Source organism: Nyctereutes procyonoides, unplaced genomic scaffold (assembly GCF_905146905.1).
Source record: "Nyctereutes procyonoides isolate TBG_1078 unplaced genomic scaffold, NYPRO_anot_genome, whole genome shotgun sequence".
Taxonomy (NCBI): Eukaryota; Metazoa; Chordata; class Mammalia; order Carnivora; family Canidae; genus Nyctereutes; species Nyctereutes procyonoides.
The window spans coordinates 25,191,331-25,217,575 of NW_026575037.1; the positions used below are offsets into that span (position 1 = coordinate 25,191,331).

The 26,245-nt window shown below is 50.0% G+C and overlaps 1 protein-coding gene across 1 annotated transcript in view; it reads left to right on the forward strand.

Moving 5' to 3' along the window:
- The first annotated feature begins 13,683 nt into the window (after positions 1–13,683).
- Positions 13,684–26,245, forward strand: part of IGFN1 (immunoglobulin like and fibronectin type III domain containing 1) — a 50,277-nt gene continuing 37,715 nt past the window's right edge. Inside the window, exons 1-4 of the mRNA XM_055319185.1 lie at positions 13,684–13,707; positions 14,182–14,315; positions 21,728–21,856; positions 21,954–22,076. Of these exons, the coding sequence (XP_055175160.1) occupies positions 13,684–13,707; positions 14,182–14,315; positions 21,728–21,856; positions 21,954–22,076 (410 nt within the window). The remainder of the gene's footprint in view (positions 13,708–14,181; positions 14,316–21,727; positions 21,857–21,953; positions 22,077–26,245) is intronic.

The window sequence follows — 26,245 nt, forward strand, 5'->3', positions numbered from 1 at the left end:
AAGGTTGGGGAGCACGGGGGGGGTGTGCAAGGCCAGGATGGGGCGTGGGGAGCGGAAGGTTGGGGAGCACGGGGGGGGGGTGTGTGTGCAAGGCCAGGATGGGGCGTGGGGAGCAGAAGGTTGGGGAGCACGGAGGGTGTGCAAGGCCAGGATGGGGCGTGGGGAATGGAAGGTTGGGGAGCATGGAGGGAAGTCGGCTGCCAGGAGCAGAGGGGAACAGCTTGCCAGCCCTGAAGGGAACAGGAGCCACCTGAGTGCAGGGCACCAGGGCCACAGGGAGGACACCTGGGCTTTGGGCCTGGCTTTGCCACTAAGCAGGTATGTTACTCTGGAAAAGCCACCTCCTCTTTCTGGGCCTCAGTTTCCTTATCTGTAAAATTAGTTGGTAGGCCACTAAGGTCCCTTTCAACTTTGAAATTTTGGGGTTCCTGGGAGCAGCTTGATACAGCGCCCACTGGATGGCCCCGCTCTGGCTGCGGCAGGCAGAACCAAGCCCCTCCCGGCACCGTGGGGAGGCCTTTGTATTTGTTTCTCCTACCAGGTCTCATGCCTCCTTAATTCTCACCCCCTGGCTGACCACCCTACCCTTGGTGGGTGCTTGGGAAATGTCTGCTAAACGGAATTGGGGAGAATTGAGTTAAACCTCATTGGACAGCAGGCAGGAGGCACAATGGTGTGACGAAGTCATGGCTCAACGACTACAGCACCGATCCTGGTTTCCCCCTTCCTAGGTGTGAGGATTCGGGTGCTTGGCTTATCCTCTAGGGGAGCTTCGGTTTCCGTATCCATAAAACGGGGCTAATATCACCTACCTCTCAGGGTTGTGATGAGGGTGTAATGAGTCCATGTTGGCAAAGCACCGGGAACGTGACTAGCCCAAGGAGGGCGAGGGATCTGTAGATGGAGATGGTAGGTCATTCTGGGGGTCAGAGTGTCTGCTTCGGTGAGTAGGCTGGGGCAGGGACAGGAGGCCGCCACATGGGGGTAGAAAGGACACTTCAGACACTGGAAAAATACCCTCTGACTCCCAATTTCTCTCTTATGTGGAGGTGGCGATGAAAGCAATGGAGCCGAGCCTGTCACCTCCAAGGCATGCCCTTGTGACACCCAACACGAAAAGCGCCCAATGCTAAATTCACTGTTTTGCTCCTCTGATGGAGGCCAGGCCTTCATCATCCTGCCTTTCTCAGGCCCCAGATTCTGGTGTCCAATTATCTTTGATTCCGCATCTGCTGTCTCCACATCTAGTCTGTCTAGGTGTCCCCCGGGGGCAGCTATCATCCCCCCCCCCGCCTGCATCCTGCCACAGCCAGCACCCTGCTCCCTGAAATACGCTCCCTTCCTCTGTGCTCCTGCTTCCATCCCGTCTTCCTCCAACCCTGTTTTCAGCACGTTGCTCCTTGCTCGGTAGTCCCTGGTAGCACCCTGTCGCCTCAGATCCAGACACGCCACCCGGCATCCGAGCCCTGGTCACCATTTTCACCCTCCCCTACTCTGTCTCATCTCTGGTTACTCCCCACCAGCCGTCTTTCCCGTGTTTGACTTTGCTCACACCAGTCCTCCCATAGGATGTCCTCACCCCCTCCGCCCTGCCAATTCTTACCCTTCATTTCTTTTTTTCTTTCTTTTTTTTTTAATTGGAGTTCAGTTTGCCAACATATAGCATATCACCCAGTGCTCATCCCATCAAGTGCCCCCCTCAGTGCCCATCACCCACTCACCCCAACCCCCGCCCACCTCCCCTTCCACCACCCCTAGTACGTTTCCCGGAGTTAGGAGTCTCTCATGTCCTGTCTCCCTCACTGATATTTTCACTCATTTTCTCTTCTTTCCCCTTTATTCCCTTTCACTATTTTTTATATTCCCCAAATGAATGAGACCATATAATGTTTGTCCTTCTCTGACTGACTGACTGACTTCACTCAGCATAATACCCTCCAGGTCCATCCACATCGAAGCAAATGGTGGGTATTTGTCGTTTCAAAAGGCAGAGGAATATTCCATTGTATACATAGACCACAGCTTCTCTATCCATCATCTTTCGATGGGCACCGAGGCTCCTTCCACAGTCTGGCTATTGTGGACATTGCTGCTAGAAACATTACCCTTCATTTCTTTCCAAACCTCTGCCCCAAGGGCTTCTTTTCCAGAAACTTTTCCCGGGGAGCCCTCGTTGACCCATTCGCACACTTCCTTCCTGGGCCCTATGACTAAGAACCAGACTCTTGAGATGAGTCTGAACCTATTTATTCAATTCAATTCCACCAAATGTGCCAAGCACTGTCAAGATGCCCCAGGGGACACAACAGACAGGCCGCATGTGAACCCTGCTTTCAAGAAGTGTAGAGTCTCGCAGAGGAGAAATCATATGGTTGGGGGATGTAACTTCAAATAGAAAGTGATGTGTCATAGAAGAGTTGTCCCCCCTCAAAATATTTTTGAGCACTATACGCCAGGCAGTGTGCTAGGTCCTGCTCTCATGGACCTCGAAGCATATTACAGGAAAATGACAAATCAACAAGTAATGACAATTCCAGGTACGGTGGGGAAGATCTGCAGGGCTGGTGGGAAACCTAGACCAAGGGCCAGAGGAGCCCAGAATGGTAGCGAAGAGGCTTGGAAGTTAGTGGGGGCTACTTGAGCTGGCCCAGGGTGGTAGGCAGAAGAGTGGCCCTGCCCAAAATGTCCACATCCTAATCCCTAGAACCTGTGAATAGATTACCTTCCATGGCAAAAGGGATTTTACAGATGTAGTTAAATGAAGTTCGTGGGGATGGGGAAAGTAGCCTGGATTATTCAGATGAGCCAAATCTAATTAGAATGAGTCCTTAAAAAAAGGGAAGCCTTTTCTGGTTGTGATGAGAGAAAGAGATGTGACAATGGAAGCAGGGTCAGAGGAATTGAAGATGGCAGGGGCCACGAGCCAAGGAATGAGGGCAACGTCCAGAAGCTGGGAAGGGCAAGGATCAGAATCTCGCCCCCCTTGCCCCTGCCCCGGAGCCTCCAGAAGGAACTTCATTTTAATACAGTGACAGGTGTGTGGACTTCTGACCTACAGAACTGTGAGATAATAAATCTGTGTTGTTTGAAGCCACCAAATTCATGGTAATTCGTTGCAATAGAAATGAATAGAAAACTAATACAGCCAGGAGGGTGGTCAAGATTTGGAACAGAATTCAGGAGCAGGGTGACAGTGGGGAAGGACATTCCAAGGGGAGGGGGAGTAGGAAGAGCAAAGAGATGGTACCGGGAACATACATGTAGGGGAGGAGCAAATGGTTCAGTTTGGCTCAAACAGGGCAAGTGGATGGGAAGGGAGGGCAGAAAGATAAACCAGGGCCAGAACTTCATGACAGCAGAGGATCCATGTGAGCCAGGGAATGACCCCAGGGCCCTGGCTTGGGGTTTGCACAGGGCTAGGACCAGGCAACCTCAGGAATGTGCTGCCTCCAGCAGAGGAAGCTGAATGGAGCTCTGAGCTTCCTGCTGCCTCCTCCTGGGACTATCGGTCTCCATCCTGCATCTTGCTCTCCACTCCCAGATTTGAAGCTCTGGGACTTAGACCACAGCCCAGACCCTTGGATTCCCTCTCTGGTGCCTGCCTTTACCCCAACAACCCTAATAGCAGTTGGCCTGAAAAGGCCAGGTCTTAGTGTCTGTGCCAGAGCTGAAGGTCTGGGGTCCTCCTGGGGATGCTTGGTTCTCCTGAGGAGGGACTTGTCATCACCCGCAAACGGTGCCTGCTATCCCTGACGTCGGTGCCCCTGCTCTTTCTCTACGCCCCAGCATAGCTTATCTGTCCGGTGCCTTTTAGCTCAAGCTCCCATGAAATGATTAACTGCCTAATTCATGCGCCGACACCCATGCTCTAGTCCCACCAGGGAATAGCTACAACTAAAGCATCATCCAACCTAAGCAGAGAATGAAGCTCAAGGGCTAGAATTCAGATACTTGTAACAGGCTCTAAGGGACAGTGATTTGGAGTACAGGCAAGCCCTTGATCTACCTAATAGGAAGTCATCACTCTACCCATAGATGGCGGGTCAGGGGCCCAGGGATGTCCTTGAGATGATGTGGGCACCATCCTCAGATACCCTGGGTATGTCCGCTGTCTCTGACCACAGCAGGATTTTTCAGGCATCAGGGGGCACAGAGCTGAAGGCAGAGGGTACCCAGCGTAGAGTCGACTCTCCCAGCTTGGCATCAGCCTGAACACGTGTACTCTTTTTTTTTATCTGGGCCCCCAAAGTAGCCTTTGCACAGATAGGCTGCTCTCCCATGACCAACTGGCTAAGATGACCCTTAGCCAAAGAACGAAAATAATGAAAGCATTATTCTCTCTAAAGTGTAATACATGACATAGACGTTGCCTAGTCACACACACACGCACGTATGTGGTACACGTACACACGTTTCAATTTAAAAATTTAACACTTTTTTTTTTTAAATTTTTATTTACTTAGGATAGTCACACAGAGAGAGAGAGGCAGAGACACAGGCAGAGGGAGAAGCAGGCTCCATGCACCGGGAGCCCGACGTGGGATTTGATCCCGGGTCTCCAGGATCGCGCCCTGGGCCAAAGGCAGGCGCCAAACCGCTGCGCCGCCCAGGGATCCCCATCAATTTAAAAATTTAAATTCTGGACCCGCTTCATGCCAGTCATTCTACCAGCAGTTATTAATCAGGCACCATTACGCGTGTGATCTTGCACTAAGTGGCGCCTTTCCCTCTGCTGTGTGTTTCTTGGCTCACCTTCTTCCACTGTGTGTCCTCTCCTGGCTACGGGCTTGCCGGCACTGCAGAAGTAGAGAACAACAGTTCACTTTGGGATTCAGTTTTCTTAACCACATCATGTACCTTGGGTTCTGTTTGATCAGCTCACGAAAGTACATTACGCAGGATGGGGCTTAGGTAAGTCCCTGGGCCCAGAAATCATAAGATCTGGGTTCCAGTTTGAACTCACTCATGTCCAAGCACTAGCCCTCTAGGGCCTCAGTTTCTCCCTAAGAGGATTTGTTTGGAATAGCAGCTCTAAATCTTTTTTGGTCTCACGTCCTGTGGAATAATAAGAAATTTATATATTGGGGATGCCCGAGGGTCTCAGTGGTTGGGCCTCTGCCTTTGGCTCAGGGCGTGATCCCAGAGTCCCAGGATCGAGTCCCACGTCGGGCTCCCTGCATGGAGCCTGCTTCTCCCTCTGCCTGTGTCTCTGCCTCTTTCTCTCTGTGTGTCTCTCATGAATAAATAAATAAAATCTTAAAAAAAAAAGAAATCTATATATTGGTCTCTGCCATGGTTCCTAACACAGAATTCCTATAATCTTTTAATTTTCGGAATGACAGCAATATCTGGCATACACTCCTAGACCTTCGGGAATTCCTGGCTGATGGGAGCATCTTTTGTTCTAATAAAGTGACTCTTCCTGGGCTTCTGGGTGAGGGCTGATGACTAGGAAGGCCAAGCCAGGAGCGCCTGGGTGGCTCACGTGGTTAAGCGTCTGCCCTTGGCTCATGGTAATGATCTCAAGGACCTGGGACTGAGTCCCGAGTCTCCCTCTGTCCTTCACTCCGCTCATGCTCTCTCATTCTCTCTCTCTCAAAATAAGTAAATAAAGTCTTAATTTATTATTTTTTTTTTAAGGAAGACCAAGCCAGGATCAGAAGCTTGGAACTTTGGGCCTCATGCCCTATCTTCTGCAGTGGGAAGAGGGGCTGGAGAATGAGTTAATAATTGATCGTGCCTGCACAATGAAGCCTCCATACAAATCTCAAAGTGTAGGGTTCAGAGAACCTCTGAGTTCCTGAACACATGGAGGTACTGGGAGGGAGATGTGCCTGAGAAGACCGGGAAGCTGCGCCCGTTCCTCACCTCGCCCTCCGCATCTCTGCCATCTGGCTGTTCCTGAGTCGTGTCCTGTGGTACTACTCTACGAATGAAAGTGCAAATTATTGAACCCGAGAAGGGGGCCAGGGGAACCCCGATTTACAGCTGGCCGGTTGGAAGCACAGGTAAAAATAGGTGACTCGCAACTGGCATCTGAACTAGGGGGAGGGGGACGGTCTTGTGGGACTGAGGCCCCGACCTGTGGGCTCTGCACTAGTTCTGAATAGAGTCAGAATTGAATTGAATTGAATTGTGGGATGCCCAGCGGATGTCACGGGACTGCTTGACATGGGCAAAACCCACACGTCTGGCGTCAGAAGTGTTAATGTGTGAGTGTGAGCAGAGAAGGGGAAACGGGTTTTCCCCTATTTTCATATCCCCTTTACACTTAATATTACCGAGGGCCCCAAAGGGCGTTAGGCGATCCTATCCATCAGTATTAAAACGAAAACTGAGAAATTTAAAAAACCATGTATTCGTTTTAAAATAACAATAATAAAGTCATCATGTCCATAAACATCTTTTGATGTAAAAAAAATCCCCCTGTATTTAAAAAAACAAAAAGTGAGAAGAATGGTATTGTTTTTTGCTTAATCTCCTTAATGTTTGGTTTAATAGAAGACAGCTGGATTCTCACATCTGCTTCTGCATTCAGTCAGTCGTGAATTATGTGTCAGCTCTGGTCGTCTGCCTCCGGGAAACCTCCCTGTATGCCTGGAAGAAAATGAGACTGGAAAAGATGATGAGGAAAATAGCTTGACCTTGCAATTGCCCTGAGCCTTGGGAGCCCACATGGTCCTCAGACCACGCTTTGAAAGCTGCCGGCTTAGAAGACCCCGATATTTCCACCAGATATGACACTCGCTGGTCTTTCTGAGAATGCTCTGTGCCAGTGTTTTTCAAAATAGACCTCCGGGAATCACACTCCCAGGAATAATTTCATGGGATGTTCCTGTATGTGGGGAAATGTGGTTTCTGTGAGTAAAGGAGTTTGAGAAGCCTTAGTTTAAAGTAAGTTATGTGGATGTATTTTACTGCACGACTTTTTAGGTGCTTCCCTATGATAATACTTGTTATGAGTCTCTTTTACAAAATACTACTGTGTATAGGACTTCCCCCATGGTGTTAGCCAGAAACTCTTTTTTTTTTTTTTTTTTGCCTCGAGAAGCAACTTTACAGACTAGTGTAACAAGGGACATAATTTGGGAAATGCTGCTCTAGTGACTTCTGGGTACTTTTTCCAAGTTTTAACAGATCAGATTCTATCAGAAATCCATTTTTCTCTGAATAAAATTCTGTAGGCACACTTTTTGGTTCTTTTAATGCAGAGATTTTATGATAGTCATTTCTAGAGCTAAGAGAACCTTGGGTTGCTAAAAATTTGGCCTCTAGATAAGTTGCTGAAAATTAAATAGGAAGAAAATTAGCAATTATATTAGTAGTAATATATATACATGTACATGTTGAGCGAATGAATAAGGAGCATTTCTTGAACATCTTCTATATGCCAACATTTTTGAAAACATAGCAATCAAGACTGTGGTATCCGTGGAGTGACAGACACATAGATCAGTGGAACAGAATAGAGAATCCAGGAATTGACCCACATTGATTTTTGACGGAAGTTTGCAAGCAATTCAGTGGAAGGATAGCCTTTTCAACCAATGATGGCTGAAACAACTGGACACCCATAAGGAAAACAATGCATCTTGACTAAAGTCTCACACTTTATTAAAAAATTACTCAAAATGGATCATGAACTGGGGCACCTGGCTGGCTCAGCTGGTGGAGCATCTGACTCTTGATCTCAGAGTCATGAGTTCAAGCCCCACCTTTGGGTATAGAGATTACTTTTAAAAAGTGGATCATGGGCTTAAATGTAAAATTTTTAGGGAATCTGTAAATTTTTAGGAAAATCTGTAAAATTTTTAGGAAAAAGGTCATAAGAGAGAATTATTAAAATCTAGGTCTAACCAAAAACATTCTTACATTTGGATAGTTGGACAGAAAGCACAGTCCATAAAAGAAAAAAAAAAGAAGTCAGACTTTGTAAAAATTAAAAACAGTTGCTCTGCTAAAGACTGTTGACAGGGTGAAGAGAAAAATATTTGCAAATCACATGTGTGACAAAGGATTAGGATCTAGAATATATAAAGAATTTTCAAAACTCAGTAGTAAAAAAAATAAAATCAGAAAATGGGCAAAAGACATAGAGAGACATTTCACTGAAGAGAACACACAGAAGGCAAATAAAACATGGGAAAATATTCAGCATTGCTAGCCATTTGGGAAATGCAAATTAACACCACAAGGCAATATCTCTATTTACCTGGAAGAATGGCTAAATTAAAAAAAAAAAAAAAACAGTGACAACACCAAATGCTAGTGAAGATGTGTAGAAATTGGGTCACTCATACATTGCTGGTGGGAAGGTGAAATGTTACAGCTCTCTGGAAAAGAGTCTGGCAGTTTCTTTTAAAATTAAATCCAGAGCTCTCACGAGACTCTAGACAATTATACTCCTGGACATTTAACCTAGAGAAATGAAGACTTAGGTTCACAAAATCTATACGTAAATGTTTATGGCATCTTTATTGAAAGTAGCCCCAAACTGGGAGCAGCCCAGATGTTTTTCAATGGGTGAATGGTTAACCAACTGTGGTACCTCCAGACCGTGGAATACTGCTCAGCAGTAAGAAGGAATGAACCCTCGATACACACAACAACCTGGATGAATCTCAGGGAATTATGTTGAATTTAAAAAGCCAATTCGAAAAGGTTATATACTTTTTGATTCCATTTATACAACGTTCTTAAAATGGCAAAATTATAGAAATGGGGGAAAGAATGAAGAGGTTTCCAGGTATGGAGGAGGGAGTGTTGGTGGCCGGCAGGTGAATATGACTCCAAAAGAGCAACACGATCCTCGCGGTGACGGAAATGTTCTGTGTCTTGACTGTATCAACGTTAATATCCTGTTTGTGACGTTGCACTATTATTGTTTTACAAGATGCTACCAAACGGGGGGGACCTGAGTAACGAGAATAGGTAACCTTTGTGTGTTAGTTCTTTAACTACTTGTGAATCTATAATTATCTCTAAATAGAAAGTTAAACTTAAAAAAAAAAATTACCTGGATGTCTCAGTGGTTGAGCGTCTGCCTTCAGCTCAGGGCCTGATCCCGGTGTCCTGGGATCGAGTCCCGCATCGGGCTCCCTGCATGGAGCCTGCTTCTCCCTCTGCCTGTGTCTCTGCCTCTCTCTGTGTGTCTCTTGCAAATACATAAATGAAATCTTTTAAAAAAAATTACCTGAATTGGTCAAGATACAAACTCAAATTTGCTTAAATTATAAGTCACCCCATATCATGGGGCTAATCCATGTCACGTTACTAATACTGGACTGGTTTTGACTTAGAAAAATGACAATTTCATACCGGTCAACCTAATACAACAGGAATGTATTGGTTCACGTTAAGTGGAAAGTTCGTGTATTGAACCAGTTTCATTCAGGCACAGAATAATGGATCAAACGATATCTCCAGGCCTCTGTCACTCTCTCCATCTCTGACTCTGCTTTCCTACATGAATTGGCTTTATTCTTAGGATCATTCCACACAATTGGAAAAATGCTGCTAATGACCATGGGCCTGCATCTTCATGACTGTAGGCATCAAAGAAAAAGTGACCTTATCTATGTGCATAAATGTGACAAATATCAGGGAAGACTAATTGGATTTGCTTGGGTCACAAGTTGATCCATCAACCAATCGTTGTGGCCATGGTGGCAATTAACTCTGACTGTCCAGCCTGGTCTTCTCTATAGGGGGGACTCTGTGATCAACTCTATCAGGACCAATGGGATACCAAGCAGGCAATATGACAGATGTCTACTCTTCTATCTAAGTCGATGGATGGATGGATGGATGGATGGATGGATGGATGGATGGCAAGGAAATAACAAATATATGCACTCATGTTTATTGTTTGTTTTTCACAGGGGAGTAAGAGAAGGACTATGCATAATTTATTTTATTCTAAAAGTAAATTTCTCTGTTTAAAGTCTTTCTTTACTAAGCATAGATCACATTTTATTCCTTTTTTGAGGGAAAAATATATATTCATTACTACCAGGGTACATTTATGAAAGACTAAGGTCTAGGATGGGTGTAGTCTGCCAAAAATTCTAATACTCAAAAGGCTCTTTTATAAAGCCATGTTTGTAACTTAGAGATGGAAGAAGGGGTGGGCCGGCTGCTTGGGTCGCAGTGCGTAATGCTCACGGTGAAGAGAGAGGAGAGAGAGCAGGACTTGAGACAGTGCTTTATGTCTGTAGATTCTGCCAAAGGCAATTGTCTTTTTATATGAACAGCAGCCCAAGATGGGTACAGTGATTATAACAGGTTACTCTCAGCCATTCTTCCCCCAAATCACATCCCTGGCCTTCACAATTTTTTCTAGGTACATTTAGTAATCAGTTTTGTTTTTTTTTTTTTTAAACTCAATTTAAGACAATTAATTTTTTTTTTTAAGCTTTAATGTTCTGGCTGCCTTGTCTCTTAATGCATCTGTGCTGTAAGGGAAGTTCAATGAAACAGTCCCAACAGAGACCTGCTCCCAGTACATGATTTATTACCTAATGACCAGCATGTGGAGGGCTATTTGGTTGTTTAGACAGCTAGAGGAGGATCGCATGAGTTGTAAATGTACAATTTGTATAGTCAGAAGAACAATAACTTATAGGTTGATTATATCTTAATAAGGCCTCTGACTCCATTGTCTTGTTAAGGACTCTCTTTCCACCGGCATTCAAAAGGGAGAGAAAAAACCCCATCCTGCCAAATATTTTGTTTTTTTTTTTCATTGAATTTCTTTTAATGAAGATCTAACAAATCTATAGTAAAGTACCTAAAGTGTACAGCTCAATCAATTTTTTACTATGTCAGACTCAGTCCTGGGAGTCAGGACCTGTCAGCGGTCCCTGTCCCCTGCTCTACTGTTAAAACTCCGTATGATTAAAGGCGGCATGTCCCCTCCCCTGAATTTCAGTTGCCCCAACCATAAGGCGACAGTATTAAACTAGGCCGGTGTTTCACAGAGCGTGGCGTGCATATGTAAGATGATTCGAAGTATCCATGGAAGAATGTGTTTTTGCTTCGGTTGGTATGCAGTTTCTTTTTTAAACTTCCATATGGAGTTCTACTTCACATACAATAAAACACACAAATTTTTATTGAACAGTTCAGTGAATTTTTACCTAGGTACACAACATACAGCGCATATAAACCATTTGCAACTCCTCAAAAAGTTCTCTGGGCCCTACCCCAGTCACCATGCATCCCCTGGCTCCCAAGGTAACCAGCACGCTGAGTTCCATCAATATGAACTGGGTTTTTTGGCCTGTTCTTGAACATCCCGTAATTAAATCACGCAGTATCTACTCTTCATCTCTGCCTGGCCATTTTGCTCACCACTGTATCTGTGAAAACCACCCACGTTGTTGCATGCGGTAGTAGTTCATCCCTTTGCACTGCCAAACAGTATTCCATTGGATGAATATACCACAACTCATTCATCTCATTGCATTTGGATTATTTCCAGTTTGGGGCTATTGTGAACACAGTTGCTATTCCTCTAAATGTCTTTTGGTGGATATATGTACTCATCTCTCTTGGGTGTGTTCCTAGGAGTCAGACTGCTGAGTAATAGAGCACTCAAATATTCTACTTTTGTTTTGAAAACTGGATGTAGGGGATCCCTGGGTGGCGCAGCGGTTTGGCGCCTGCCTTTGGCCCAGGGCGCGATCCTGGAGACCCGGGATCGAGTCCCACATCAGGTTCCCGGTGCATGGAGCCTGCTTCTCCCTCTGCCTGTGTCTCTGCCTCTCTCTCTCTCTCTGTGACTATCATAAGTAAATAAAAAATTAAAAAAAGAAAAAAAAAAAAGAAAACTGGATATACCAGTGTCCACTCCAACAGCGTATGAGAGTTTTAGGTGACCCGCACTGTTGCCAACACTCGGCATTATTACATAAAATCTTCTATGGATATAAGGAGGTGCATTGGTAGTGGGGGCGGGGGGGCGGGAAATAGAGATCTCAAATGTTTTCAGATTTTTGTGGGAAATTTGTTAACTCCAAGGTGGGTTTTTAGTGCCCTGGTAAACACACCTCTAGAGGAAGGAATTTAGAGGGGACACATTTGGGTAAAGAGCTTGGATGAAGAAAGAGCACATGCTCAGCCAACCGCAGAGACCACAAAGCGGTGTGTTAGGTGTAGAGGTGGAGTGGGGAACAGGGTCCAAGAAAAGGCAATATTTTGGAGGATAAGAGTCAGAGTCCAGAAGATCTTGTAACACTGTAATGGAGGCTGGATCTGTTTCCCACTTACACAGATACGGGATGGGAGAGATATGTAACATTCCCAAGGATGTGTTAGCACTTTACACTAATGCAGTGTAAAATGACTGACAAATTCATTTGACTCAGGCCGAATTAGCAGATGTTAAGACTTCAGAAGTCCTCTTGATTAGAAGAGAGAATTTTATCTTTGCTCTGCTCTGTACCAGGAGCCCGCTTCTGGGGCATTCTGTTCCGTTTCAGAGACACATGCTATGAGGAGCACAGATAGGATGCATTTCAGGGCACAGTGCCCAGCATGTTGGAGAACTCGAAACCCTGCCACACAAGGAACAGATGTAGGAAGTGGGACATTGTTCTGGGAAAGAGAAATCTCAGTGATATGATAGCTGTCTTCAGCCATCTGAGGGCATGTCATGTGGAGGATGAATAGAATTCATACTGCATGACTCCGAAAGGTCAACGCCAACGGAGAAAAACTTTCAGGTTGGTACCAGGAAGGATGTTTACCGAGGTTGGCTAAAGAAGGAAGAGACTGCCTGGAGAGACTGTTCTGCTATCACCAAGGGTGTCCACTTATCTTTTGGTTGGCTACTTGCTGAAGCTACCTGAGAGGGAATTTAAGGATCTGATGAAAAGTTTGACAAATGACTCTAAGTTCCCTTTTAGCTCTGAGATCCCATGAGTCTGGCATGCGTGACTTTGGATTTCCTGGAACCTCAAAACAGGGGATGAGTTAAGGATTCTTCAGCACCAATCATATTTCCATGTGAGTTGCTTCCCATAAGCACTAGGTGGGGAATTATGCACGCTCCCACTCATTAGCTGCGACTCTGACAGTTAGGGGGCTCTGGTTGTAAGCAACAGAACCTGATTGGATACCCTAAGGGAAAAGGGAGTTTGTCGGAAAGAAGAGGAAAACCTAGAGAATCGGGGAGAGAGCTGAAGAATAAGGCATGAAGCGGGCAGAAACTAGCGCATCCTCTCATAGCTTCGCCACGGGGTGAAATGGCAGCCGAGGGCCCCCGCCCCACTCCTTGGCCCTACTCAGTGTTCCAAGTCCGGAAGGGGAGAGTGCCACCGACCTAATTAGGTCTTACACCTGCCCCTTGTCAAGAGAACTCAAGAAACATTGACGGTCAGCCCAAGGAAGTCTCCCAAGATGAAATCAGCAGGTATTATCAGAAGGGGCAAACAAGGGTGTCCTCTGCTTACGTCACCCCTTCCTCTCCTACTCAGGACAGCGCATCAGAGCTCCGGAGAGCATTTGATATGTTAGGAGGGGAACAACCTCCAACCTACTCTAATCTATCTTTAAAAGGGAAAAATGCACCCATCTGGACGCTTACATTTTTACGAGGAGCACATGTGACACGTACCACAACTGTGTGATGAAAAACCAGAAACCTAAGAACATGACTCCCCCGGGGAGCCAGGCAAGCCGATGGGCTTGCGCATCAACAAACAGGTATCGGATGCCTACGATGTGTCAAGCGCTGTACTAGACACCAACACTTATTAAGCCGGTGCAAAAATGGAAAGGCTAAATATTTATCCTGCGTGAACGCAAAGGGCGAGGGCGAGGGCAGGGCGTCGGGCTCCGCGGCCCGGGTGGCCAAGGAGGATCCATTTCAGGCCGGGCCCGGGGCCCTCCCGCCGCTGCCGGCCAATCGCCGGCCACCCCGGCCCGCAGCCCTCGCCCTTGGGAGGAGGAGGTGACACCCCCGGGATGAGGACATTTCAGTCCCGGCCAGCAGCTGTCACCCGAGAAAGATTGAGATCTGCCCTCCAGGCGACAAGGCCTGTTGTACCCGAGACAGGCACAGCTCAGATTCCCTCCCTGGGATGATTAACCCCCGGAAAAATGTGACAAATCCCCGGGCATCCGCCCTCCAGCCTGATGCCCTCCAGCCTGTGGCTCCCTGGCTCCGACCTTTCCCAGCCGGGCGGAGCCTGGAAGCTTCTGGGGAGTAATGTGGTGGGGGTGGGGGTGCACCCTCTCGGGGTGCAGGTGGGCGTGCTGGAGACATGCCCGGGGGAGGCGGCGGCGCCCAGCCCAGGCCGAGGTCAGAGACAGTGAGCCCGGCCGGTGGGGGTGCGTGGGCGCTGGGCCCCCACGGTGCTTGGCTGAGTCCCGAGGTCACAAGGTCACTTGTCCTGCAATTGCCCGCGCAGGGTGGGGGGCCCGGCCCGGATCTGGAGGCGTGGCGGCACGGGCGACACTAATCTGCAATTTCTGCGCTTAATCACTTCAGACAGGAGAGATTAAGCACCTGCACCTCAGGCTGCACTCACAGCTGGAAGGGCTGTGACCTTAGAGGCTTTCAGCTCGGCTGTCAGGGACCCGGGGGCCGGCGCCTCCCAGGGAGGGACCACACAGCGCCCCCCACGCTGATCCAGACCGCAGCATCTCCCGGGACCTCAGTTTTCACACCTGTTCAGTGGGTTGACCTAACCCTGGCACATCTCACCGCCTTTTAAGAACAAAAGATAGAACCCAGAGAGTATTTGAAAGTTAAAACACGACAGAAGTCTATGGATCTCCCCGACCTCTCTGGCATGCGAGTTTGGTCACCAAAGAACACCGATTTAATTTTTTTTTCCCCTTAGTCTCTAATCCACTTGAGGGAAATCAGCCTCAAAGCTTGGAGAGATGAGGGTAGGAGGCGGGTTGCAGGGCGGTGGTGGGGCAAGGGCTGCTTACTTGTGCAGGGATTCTTTCACGGAGTGAGGGAACCAAAGGACAGCCTGGCTTCTGACTTTTGTACAGATTCCTGTGATCTTTCGGACTCCGCTGATGAGAGCAGGAGGCCACTGCTTTAAAAGATAAAGAGACTGAGGTCCAGACAGGGGAAGTGACTCGCCCAAGGGCACCCAGGTGTTGGCCTGAATCAGCTCTGGAATTTCTTTTTTTTTAAGATTTTGTTTATTTATTCATTAGACAGAGAGAGAGAGAGAGAGGCCGAGACACTGGCAGAGGGAGAAGCAGGCTCCCTGCAGGGAGCCCGATGTGGGACTCCATCCCAGCACCCCGGGATCACGCCCTGAGCCAAAGGCAGACACTTTACCACTGAGCCACCCAGGCGCCCCAGCTCTGGAATTTCTTTGCAGCTTGTGAAACTAGCTTCCCTGACCCCGGACCTCAGCCTTGCCTTTCCCTAATCTTCAGGTTTTAGGATTGGGACCTTTCCCCCAAAGGGTTAGTGGGGTTGTTTTTCGTGATTGCGAAGCATCTTAAACTGCCCCCATAGAGCTGTTTTCTGACCCTGTCTCTCAAGCGGGGGGGGGGGGGCGGGGGGGCGGGGGAGGCAGGAGGTTCCAAGGGTTAAAGAGTACTCCGTGGTGTGGCATTCAGCAGAGGTGAGATGTTCACAAGCACTTGCTCAGTTTACAACTTGCTGTTAATAGAGGCCATTAATCACAGCCAACTGCAGCTGGCTCCGCCTGGGGTAGGGATGGCTCACCATCCCTGGGCGGGGCAGGCGGCGCGGAGTACACAGGGGGGGCCTCCTTCACTTACCCCTGAGGCCCAGATATCTGTCCTGGGAAGGAGGCAGTGGGGTAAGTGCTCCCATCATGGTGACACTAGCACATACCATTGGTGACCTGCTCTTTCCAGCTGAGTGTCCCAAATGCCCAACCGGAGTCAAATGCCTGACACGGTGTCTGGCACACGTTATACTTAATGAGTACATTTAAAGAGTCTGGTATTTGGAAGGCCTTGCCCCAAAACAGGGGAGAGGGAGGGAGAAATTTGGGTGGTTTCAACTGCCATCTGGGGGGCAGAAACCTGCTGTGATTCATCTCTAGGCAGGTAGAAGCTGCTGCTGGGTAGGTAGCTCATGGACAGAGTTTTCCTTGTAAGGAAGCAGTAGGGTGGGACACTACCCAGGTCGGGCTCAAGATGGGAGCTTCAGGGGCATCTGGGTGGCTCAGCCAGTTAAGCGGCTGCCTTTGGCTCAGGTCATGATCTTGGGGTCCTGGGATGGAGCCTGAGTCAGGCTTCCTGCTCAGCAGGGAGTCTGCTTCTCCCTCTCTCTCTGTTCCCCGCCCCTGCACTTGTGCTCTCTCTCTCTCTCTCAAATAAATAAATAAAAATCTTAAAAAAAAGAAAGAAAGAAAAAAAGATGTGACCTTCATGTCTCAGAGCTTGCTTCTCTTTCTATGGCTTCTGGTGGGGCCCACACGGCTCTGGCTCTGAGTCCTGGACATCCATGACGTCTCTAACTGAGGACTCTGGACCCTGTTGGATTTACTCAAGATCAGAATTCTAGTGGACTAGCCGTCTAGGCAGGCCTCCTAACAGAGTCCTAGGTGCGCAGTGCTGAGGAGGTAGGAAGGCCCGCTATCATGTTCCAGAATGTTCTACCCCAGTTTTAGATTGTGTCCTGGAGCCAAACACTGAATCACCAAGAGCCAACGTACTGTTAGGCTTCTTGAGGTCTAAGTCAGAGAAAGTGTCTGTTGTCTTTTGCCAACCACTTATTTTAATGCTTAAGCCTAGAACAAGGGCAAGTGAATGTGAGGGAAGAGATTTAAATAAAAGATTTAACAGCTTGATCGAGTCCAGCAGCCACCATGTCTGTGGAACTTACCCTATGCCTTACATATCATTCAAATATCACCTCGCTTAGAACTCCCAACAACCCCATTTTGCAAGTGTGGAAACAGAGGTGCAGAGAGATGAAATTACTTGACCAAGGTCACGGCCAGGAAGTGTCAGAACTGGATCTGACACCTGGGCTACCAGGCTCCAGAGTCTATGCTCTCACCCATCCAGAAAGGATGGAAAGAACCTTCCAGTGGTGTGGTTGAGACTCAGATGCTGAGACTCAGATGTCACGCACTCGCCAGATTCCGCCTTCAGCCCAGTGCGTGCAGCCCTCCCTGGAGAAGGGGGAGAGCGGGATGACCTCTGGAGGCCCTTCCAGACAAACAGGCCTCCCCCTCTCTCCGGGGTATTCCTCCCTCTTGGACTTCACGTGCTCCTCTTTCTGTCCAGTTCAACAGGCTGGTCCGGGTCTCCTGATTGAGTTCAGCTGTCGCTGTGGGACCAGGAGAGCAGCGCGCAAACCCCTGCAGGATTAGGGGTGCTGATGAGGCGGCCACCAGAGACCAGCATCACTTGACAGGCCTCTCTCTTTCACCGGTCACAGGGTTGAGCCTGGAGCCCTCTTGGCCGCCCTGGCCTCCCTGTGACCCAGCCCTTCTGGTTGCCATCCCCCCTTCTCTCACAGCTGCTGTTTTTGTAATTTTTTTGCCAGACCCTCCAAGCTCACCCTCTGTCACCTGGTGGCGGCTCACAGAGAAGGCGGAAAGGTTCAGAGGCCCACTTCCTGCCTCTCCGCAGGAGAGTCCCTCCTCCATGCCCGCCTGAGAGCTCTTGTCACAAGTCTCCGTGGGTGGAAATTCTTCGTGTTGTCAACACGTCTCAGCACTGACGACGTGGTGAGGCCAGGGCATATGCTGAGATGGAATTTCTGGGGGCAGGCTTCCGGGAATCTGTTGGGGGTACACACAAAGATTGAAAGCTTCCGGTCCGTCTAGCGCAGGGGTCTGCAAGGGGCCGGGGAGTGAGGATTGCGCAGGCCCCACGAGGTCTGCTGCAGCGTCTCAGTTCTGCTGTCGAAACACAACAGCACTAGGAGAGGAGAAGTGAACAGGTGTGGCTGTTTCCAATAAGACGATAATGACCACAACAGGCGATGGGCTATAACTTGCCGACCCCTGATGGAAGGCAGCGGTGGGCAGCTTGTGCGTGGCTGGGGCGCACCCGGCCCTCCACGAGCGGGGAGCCCTCCCTCATACCCCCCGCCAAGGCCGTGGGTAGACAGAGGCCGAGGGAGAGCACTGACCGAGCCTGGAAGGGGCTGCCTCAGGAGCCAGGAGCCCCCAGGCCTTCTGAGGACTGTATTCAGTCCCCCGCCTGCGGAGACTGCGGAGATGGCCTTCGTCGTGCCCGAGGAGTCCCCACAGCCCTAGCCTCGCTGTCACCTGCCGCTGGAGCTGGAGCGGCCCGAGGCTGATGCACTCAGGAGAAAGCCCAAAGCACATCCTTGTGGGTGTGTAGGGCTGGGGAGATGTTCCCGTCTGGGAGCCGGGGCTCAGTGGCCTCTGGGAAGCCCTTGGTGGGGACGGGCCTTGAGGAACCGTCTCGGATGGACCAGAATTCTCAGTGCCCCTTGGGGACCTCTCTTCCCTCTTCCCTCACCCCTACTCCTCTCCCACGCTGCTCGCTCTACCTGGGACACTCGCTCCCCACCTGCCTCACTTAGCCTGCTCGGCCTGCCAGCTTCCCAGGAAGCCTGCTCAGGTTGCTCCTGCTCCCCAAGCCTGGGCTGGGCTCGCCACCTGCGCTCCGGTCAAACCCGAGAGTCCCCGAAGTCCCCTTGCCGCACAGCCTTTATGGTGCTTCATGGTGACGGCCGGCTCGCGTGGGTCCTCGCTAGAAGGTAGGCAAGGCCGAGAGCTCTGTGCGGGCAGGGCCCCAACCCCGGGCACCTGGCACGAGACCTGCCGGGGCGACACTCATACAGGAGCGAGTCAACTAAATACCTAGCAAAGGAACAACTTCACCCACGTCGCGGGGCCGCGCTTTCCCTTCACGGTCGGGGGAATCCGTGTGTCCGTCACATTCTCTATAAGCTTCCCAAGGAGCTTGCGGGAGCGGAGGTCCTTTCCTGTGGTCCTAGAACCGGTCTTTCCCCTTCAGCTTGTGTGTCCGTTAACTGAGTCCGAACACACGTGCGCCCCATGTTCCAAGAGTTGTTTGAACAGAGGCAGACGCTCGCTTTAGCGGGCCTTCCTGCGGGGGAAGGGATGGGGGAATGTTCTCCCCCCTGGAAGGGAAACAGCCTCTCTTCCTCTGTGCTTGAGCGCCCTCTTCTCTCTCTATAAAGGTTTCCTTTTTATAAACAGGAAGGTGCCTGGTCATGGGGGGGGAGGCGGATTGAGCAAAGGAACTCTGTTTTTTTTTGTTGTTTTTTTTTTTTTTTTTTTTTTTTTTTATGATAGTCATACAGAGAGAGAGAGGGAGAGACAGGCAGAGGGAGAAGCAGGCTCCATGCACCGGGAGCCCGACGTGGGATTCGATCCCGGGTCTCCAGGATCGTGCCCTGGGCCAAAGGCAGGCGCCAAACCGCTGCGCCGCCCAGGGATCCCCGAGCAAAGGAACTCTGGAGGGAGTTTGAGGGGTTTTCTTTTGAAAGGGGAGCTTCTGAGCTCAGGTTTTCTTCAGAAAACTCCAACTGTGATTGGGACTAGGATTTGCACACCACTAGAAATTAACTGCAACAGCCGCCTGCCCCACCAGCCGGGGGTAAAGGGGCCAGGCTCGCAGTCTAGGGTTCTGATAACACCCCTTGAGCCCAGCAACTGTCTCCCAAGGAACAGGAACTTCCCGGATATCACCACACCAACCTTCCCAATTTCCCCCAAATGGAGGAAGAGACAGAGATGGATATTACGAGGCCAGGAAAGCCAGGACACAGATTGAAGAACATCAGGTCAGAAAGGCAGTGAGAATTTGAATCCAGGTAGCAGCCCACCCTCCCTTCCCCACACCCCCACTCCTCCCATCATGGCCCTTGGGGTGCTGTGGGCTGCAGGCCGGTGGGTGAGGAGCTGGACTGACTGGCACAACTTCCTGTGGTGGGAGAGGCGGCCAGGAATGGAAGAAGGAGAGGAGGAAGAGAGATGTGTTTCCATCCTGATGGTTTTCTCACGTCCATGCCCACCTCCCCCCAACTTTTTGGAAACCTGTTCTGCTCTCCCCCACTTTGCTTTAGGGCTAGCCGTCCATGGCCACAGCCACAGCCCTTGGGCCGTGCCAGGCCTGTGCCTGGGGAGTTGCTACCTCTCTTGATTTCAGGATTTTGTGCCTTCAATGGGATAACTTCTGAGGTATTCTCAGGGGGCAACTGGAACGAGCCTGCCTGGCAGCTTGGCCAAGCCTTGGTTACGAGCGAGTCATGTCTACGGGATAGTAAAAATAGACCGCAAACAAACGTACGGCCCTTTGCCTCTGCTCTCGCGCCTCTGGGGGTCCCGTGAGACTTGATTTTCCCAGATTCCCTTTGACTCCCCAACTCCTTGCCATAGGACACCTGCCCTCCCCACTCCAGGTTGTTCTAGGTTCTTCTCACCTCCTCTTCTCACCAGAGAGCGCCTCTGGCAGGAAAGCTGACAAAGCAATTAACAGCCTGGACAGCTCATTAAATACTAGAGCTGAGAGGTGCTAAATTTTCTCCAAGTGCTCAAGGGCAACCGCCTGTAGGTCGTTCAATAGGCAAGATCTGTTTCAAGTGCTGGTCGGGGAGCTTAACCCCAGCACCTGCGGTCCTGACCCAGCCGCCCTCCTGCCATCCCGCGCCCAGGCCCTGGCCTCGGCTGCCGCATGGAGTCACCTGTGCGCCGCATGCTTAGCCCGCTCAGGTCTCTGCTTTAAGGAGCCCATCTCCTGGCAAAGCGCCCGAGGCTGAGTAATTCCTGGGCAGCACCCAGGATGGGGTGGTATGGGGGTAGCCAGGGGGAGGAGGAGATGTCGTCCTCTCCTGGGGGACTTCACAAAGATTGTGTACAAATACGCAGAGGGAGAAGGGGGGGGGCAAGAAGGACACACAGGCCCCGTCCTTGGCAAACCTCCTCGTGTTTGTGTGATGCTAGAAGGGCAGCAGGTGCAGGGGAGGGCACGAGGGAGAGGGGAGAGGAGGACTTAACCGGGGAAGGTTTGTGGCCTCCAACAAGCTTTGAACAATGCTTGACAGAAAGAAAGAGATTCAGATTCAGGGGAGATTAAGTGACCTCAAAACAAGGCTCAGGCAGCAGAGGGGGCCTTTGATTGGAAGGACTAGAATAAAGTCCTTGGAGGTATAGGGGCTGGGATAAAATTACAGCACCACGAAAATGTTCCCTCTGTAGATCTGACCTAGGAGAAGAATGAGCCAGAAAGGCTTCACATTTCAGGGAAGGACTTAGGATCATAAGACCCCCCTGCCTGGTGCCCGAGGGCCTGGTGCCTGTTGTGTGCCTGTTGTGAGCACACTCATGCACGGTGGACAATCCAATGTATGGATTCTTCTGTGGGTAGGGCCGTGGAAGCAGCAAGTCACGTGCACACGTGTGCTGCAGGTGCCGAGGGGGAGCTGGGTGTGAAGAGTGAGGGGAGAGGGAGTGCGTGAGCTCGTGTGAACGGCCACGGAGGACAGTGGCCAGAGGGGATGACCCTGGCACCACGCGGAAGGATCACTAATTTGAAAGAAGATTGTTTGGAATGTCAGACAGAAGAGGGGCAGCGCTGGACCTCTGGGTCCCCTTCCCGGGAAGCCCCCTTCCTGCCTTTGCCTTCAGATTCCCACCACGGCTCCCTCCCTGCTTCTCCTTACAGCTCAAGCATCCCGGGCCATGCACCTCTGCATGCACCGCCCTCCTCCCTCACCTCTGTCCCTCCCTTGCCTCCTCCACCCACATCCCCTTCCACCCCGCCCCAGAGCTGCGGCCTACAGAAGGGGCAGACCTTTGACCTTGGCGCCCAAGGAGGAGCACAGCCCCCACCCCATGGAGTGCAGGGTTCCTGCTGTGAAGGCCATCCCCACCTTGCTCCTGGCCCCATATAGCTGGTGGGCTGATCTCAGAGGAGCACGTGCGTAGCCGTGCACCTCTACTGGAAGGTCCATCTCCCTCCTCCTTCCTCTTGACACATTCTCCCATCGCCAGCTCCTTCTCTCTGGCCTTGCGATTCTTCAGGCCGCTGGCTGAGCGCATCTCTTTCCACTGCCTCTACCATCCCCTTCAGCCTCTTCAGCTGGTGCCTGCAACCCTCCTGGCTTCGGAGGACGGGTGGGCAAGAGGTCATCTGCTCAGGGGCACAACAGGCAAAGGTTGTCAAGAAGATGCCCCGGTTTCCTCCATTCCTCCCTCAAATATTGGTGAATTGGGCTCAACAAGGGAAATCCATCAACGAAGAAAACACGCATATGGTTGATTCATTCTCCACAGAGCCTTCAGTCTAGCAGAATAATGCTCAAAAATAACTGCTCAAATATAAAATGATAAACTGTGACGTCAGGAGATCCTGCACCTACAGGTGCATCCAGAATCTGACCACCACCCACCCACAGCTCCACTGCCGCAGGATGCTCCGCGGCATCTTCATCTCACTGGATTATTACAGGGGCTGCTCGTCTGGTCTCCCTTCTTCCACCTTTGTCCCTCTGCAGTCTGTTTCCAACCCAGCAGCCAGAGTGGTCCTTTCAACATGTGAGCCAGATCTTGTGATCCCTCTACTAAGAACACCGCAGCGGCCGCCCATCTTAGAGAAAAAGACTGGTCGTTATCATGGCCAATGGCCCCATAGGATTAATGACCCCTCACCTCTCTGATAAAATCTCCTTCCACTTTCCCTCTGCTCAAGCCAGTCCAGGCTAACAGCCTCCAGACAGTAAAAGTGATATTTAAATCTGGGTCCGTCTGATTCAAGAGTCCATGACCCTCCACTAACAACATTATCATCCCTTTTTCACAAATGAGGAAACAAATGTTCAGTAAGACTAAGATGAGGCTGGAGTCACATGACTAAGAATCCTATCACTGCGGATTGTATCTGTCGTTATCTGCATAATTGCAAATCCAGGATGGACCCCCTACCACTTCTCCTAGAAGACAAGTGTCCACCAGTGTAGACCAGGAAACAATCCCATTGGCAATTCAAGTCACTTCCACCGTACCAAATTCCCCTCAATTTTTAGTTCTATTGAGCTGTGGTCTTGGTCCTTCCAGCATAAGATCATTTTTAAACGGTCTCAGAAAATCAGCCAGGAAATGAAAAGTTTTCTTCCTTTAAATTCTCACGCTACCCACAATGCAAAGATAGTTTTTTTTTATCACCACAGTTTTTGTAAATAAAGCTGAAGCGGTACCCAGGAAGTTTGAGATCGTATCATCTGGTCCAGAGCCTCCTTTGGAGAGGTCCCCAGGGCCTGGTGCAGGAGAAGCCAGTGAAATCCTTCACTCTATCTATGGTCAGTGGACTTGCCGTAGGGGCACAGAGGAAAGCCCATCAGACAGGGTAACCTGGAGACAACCAAGAGGCTCAGGGCACCATCTCCCACTCATGTGAGTCAGATCACAGCCATGCAAAGAGAAGAAATGGGCAAGAGGGTCCCGGAGAACTTTCTCTAGGATAGAGATGAACACCAGGGTTACCATCTCCAGGGTGGACACAAGACTGGACCAAGAAGGGACCCTCAGGCTCCTGGATCCATGCAGCCATCATGCTGGTGCTCTGGCAAGTGGTTCCTGATTGAGTTCCTCCAGGGGCACAAAGCAGTCACCAGGCAATAAATCCCTCTTCCGCCTTGAGCATTAATGAGAGCCAGCCGGCTCCTGTCAATCTCCCAGGAGCAAGCATCTAACAACCTAGGCTGACAGGTGGCCCCCTGGGATACGGTCTATAGTGGAGCCCAGGGACTGCCCGGGGCATTTTCCAGAATTAACTGCAGGGAGGGTGGGAGGTGTGAGAGTCCCAGAAAAAGGAAGTGGGGACGTGAAGGGGAGGCACCCAATCTGGGTCCCAAAGTCTCTTGATGCAGGCTGGGCTTTCAGAAGGAACAGCACCAAAAGGTGTCACTGAGCTGAACCAGCCAAAGGGCTTTGTCACCTTTCCTAGCGACTGTGTAGCAGAAGTCCTCTGGTAGGATTCGGGTTTCCTTTTTCTCTTTTTCTCTCTTCTCAGTCTTCCTCCCACCTTCTCTCCGTCTCTCCTGTGCTTTCTCTCTCTCTCTCTCTCTCTCTCTCTCTCTCTGTCTTTTCTGGTTCTCCAGGAGGAAAGTTCCACAGGGGCAACTGGACAGGGTGGCAGTCAAGTGGACCTGATCTCTCTCGTTTTATAAATCAGAAGCCCACGTTTTGAGGGGCAAAGAGGCTTGTCTGCCTGGCTCCACTCCCGGCTCTGCCACCCACCGTGTCAGGTAAGGCTCACTCGTGACCTAAACTCACTTCACCTCTCAACGTCTCAGGTCTCCTCTCTGTAAAACGGGGATAAGATAGCTGTGAGGTTGAAGGTGTCCATGGGTGTAAGAGCCCGGGGCAGGCGGGGGCGGGGGCGGGGGGGGCTCTGGCACCAAGTCAAGGGTCTGGGTTACTGACTCCTGGTGAAAGTCTTCACGTCCATCATTAGATTACTGATTACTCCATCACTCACTGGACTCGGGCAGCAGCTCACACCTCCTGGAATGTTGAATTTAATCTTTGGAAAGGGAAACCGAACATTTATTTGGAGCCACGTTTGAGAAATGAAATGAGTGAGGATCAAAGATTTGATGTTTATCTAAAATAAGATCTCACTCACAGGGCTGGCCTTTCCACCCTTCGTGGAGACAAACACCTTGTGTCAACACCAAACGAACAATTCTTATAGACTGAGAATTCTCGCTCTTACTGTATGATGACTAATGTCCTTCTCTACTCAATGGTTATTTCCTGTTGTTGTTCTACTCTTTGAGAATACTTAATTACTTGATAGAGTTTTTAACACTTTGCATCTCAAATTCTGGTTGGGTAGCCTGAGCCCCTGATTGTTTTTTTCTTTTTCTTTTTCTTTTTCTTTTTCTTTTCTTTTTCTTTTTCTTTTTCTTTTCTTTTTCTTTTCTTTTCTTTTCTTCCTTCCTTCCTTCCTTCCTTCTTTCCTTCCTTCCTTCCTTCGTCTTTTCTTTTCCTTTCCTTTCTTTTCCTTTCTTTTCTTTTCTTTTCTTTTCTTTTCTTTTCTTTTCTTGATTGTTCTTTCTGAACCAGAACCAATAAAGAGAAGTCAGTTTTGACTGTCGACTGTGGCTCATTTATGTCTTCAAACATCTCCATCTATGCCCAGAATTGGGCAGGAGATTGGCTTTGATGACTGTAAGAGTTTGGTAATGATGTGGTTAGGGCTGAGACAAGGACAGGTCAGTCTGTTAATGCTACATCCCGACTCTCAGCCGTCAGCCCCTAACTTTGAGGCTATGACCGACCACGTTGTGAGAAACCACCTATATTGGTTGTGTAATTCCCAGTGAGTCCCAATCCCGTCTTGAATCGCACTGTTCCCTTTGGTTTGGGACCTCTCCCTTCCTTATCTTCCAGTTTTATTACCCAGAACCATGATAGGCATCTCCTCCCAGTCTGTCCGTTATCTCGGTTATGCAGGAGTCTCCACACACGCCCACTTAAAATCAAGTAGTGGTGGAGAGTTGCTTGTCGCTCCCCAACTGGAGTCAGGTAAATTATTTGTAGATTCTCTGGCAGCACTGGGGGCATTCACCCAACAGATGGGTGCCAAGCACTGTTCTCAACTCCGGAAACAAAACAGAATCTCTCTCATGGGGCTTCTGTTTCAAATTGAGGAGAGAACCAATAAGCAAATATATAGATCGGACCAATTCAGTCTCGATAAATGCTAGCTTCTCTGCACTGGATAATGAGAGAGGTTCAAAGCAGTGATGAGGAGTCAGCTGGGCAAGAGCCTGCACGGACACCTCCCTGCAATCCACAGTGGAAAGAGTAAAAGTAAACGTGATAATGAAGTGCCAGTATTACCAAGTGCCCATGGCTCAGTCGTCCATTCCTTCTCCATCATGGAGAGCTGCGGTCGGAGCCAACCACAGTGACAGGCACCGCCTACTGGTGACCTGACAATGGAGACTACGTCTCCCCCATCAGCTGAGAGTCTCTGGGCTGGGGCTGTGCCTCTGCCACCGTGTGTGGAAGGCCTGGGCTACCTCTCCATCAGAGGATGAGCCTCCAGAGGGCGGGAATGGTCTCCTCTCCAGTCCCCAGGGGAGGGCCCTGTCTTCAGGATTTCCTAAGCAGGCGAGTGACAGCCACCTTTGCGTCCCATGGCTGCAGCTCTCAAGGCCTTAAAGTGCGCAGCAGGCCCCAGCCTCGCTCTCTGCCCAGCCCTCAGCCCGGCCCCTGCCTGTGGTGCTTTGCTTTGGCAGGGGGCCCCAGGGCCAAGCCATGGGGCGGGGATGGGG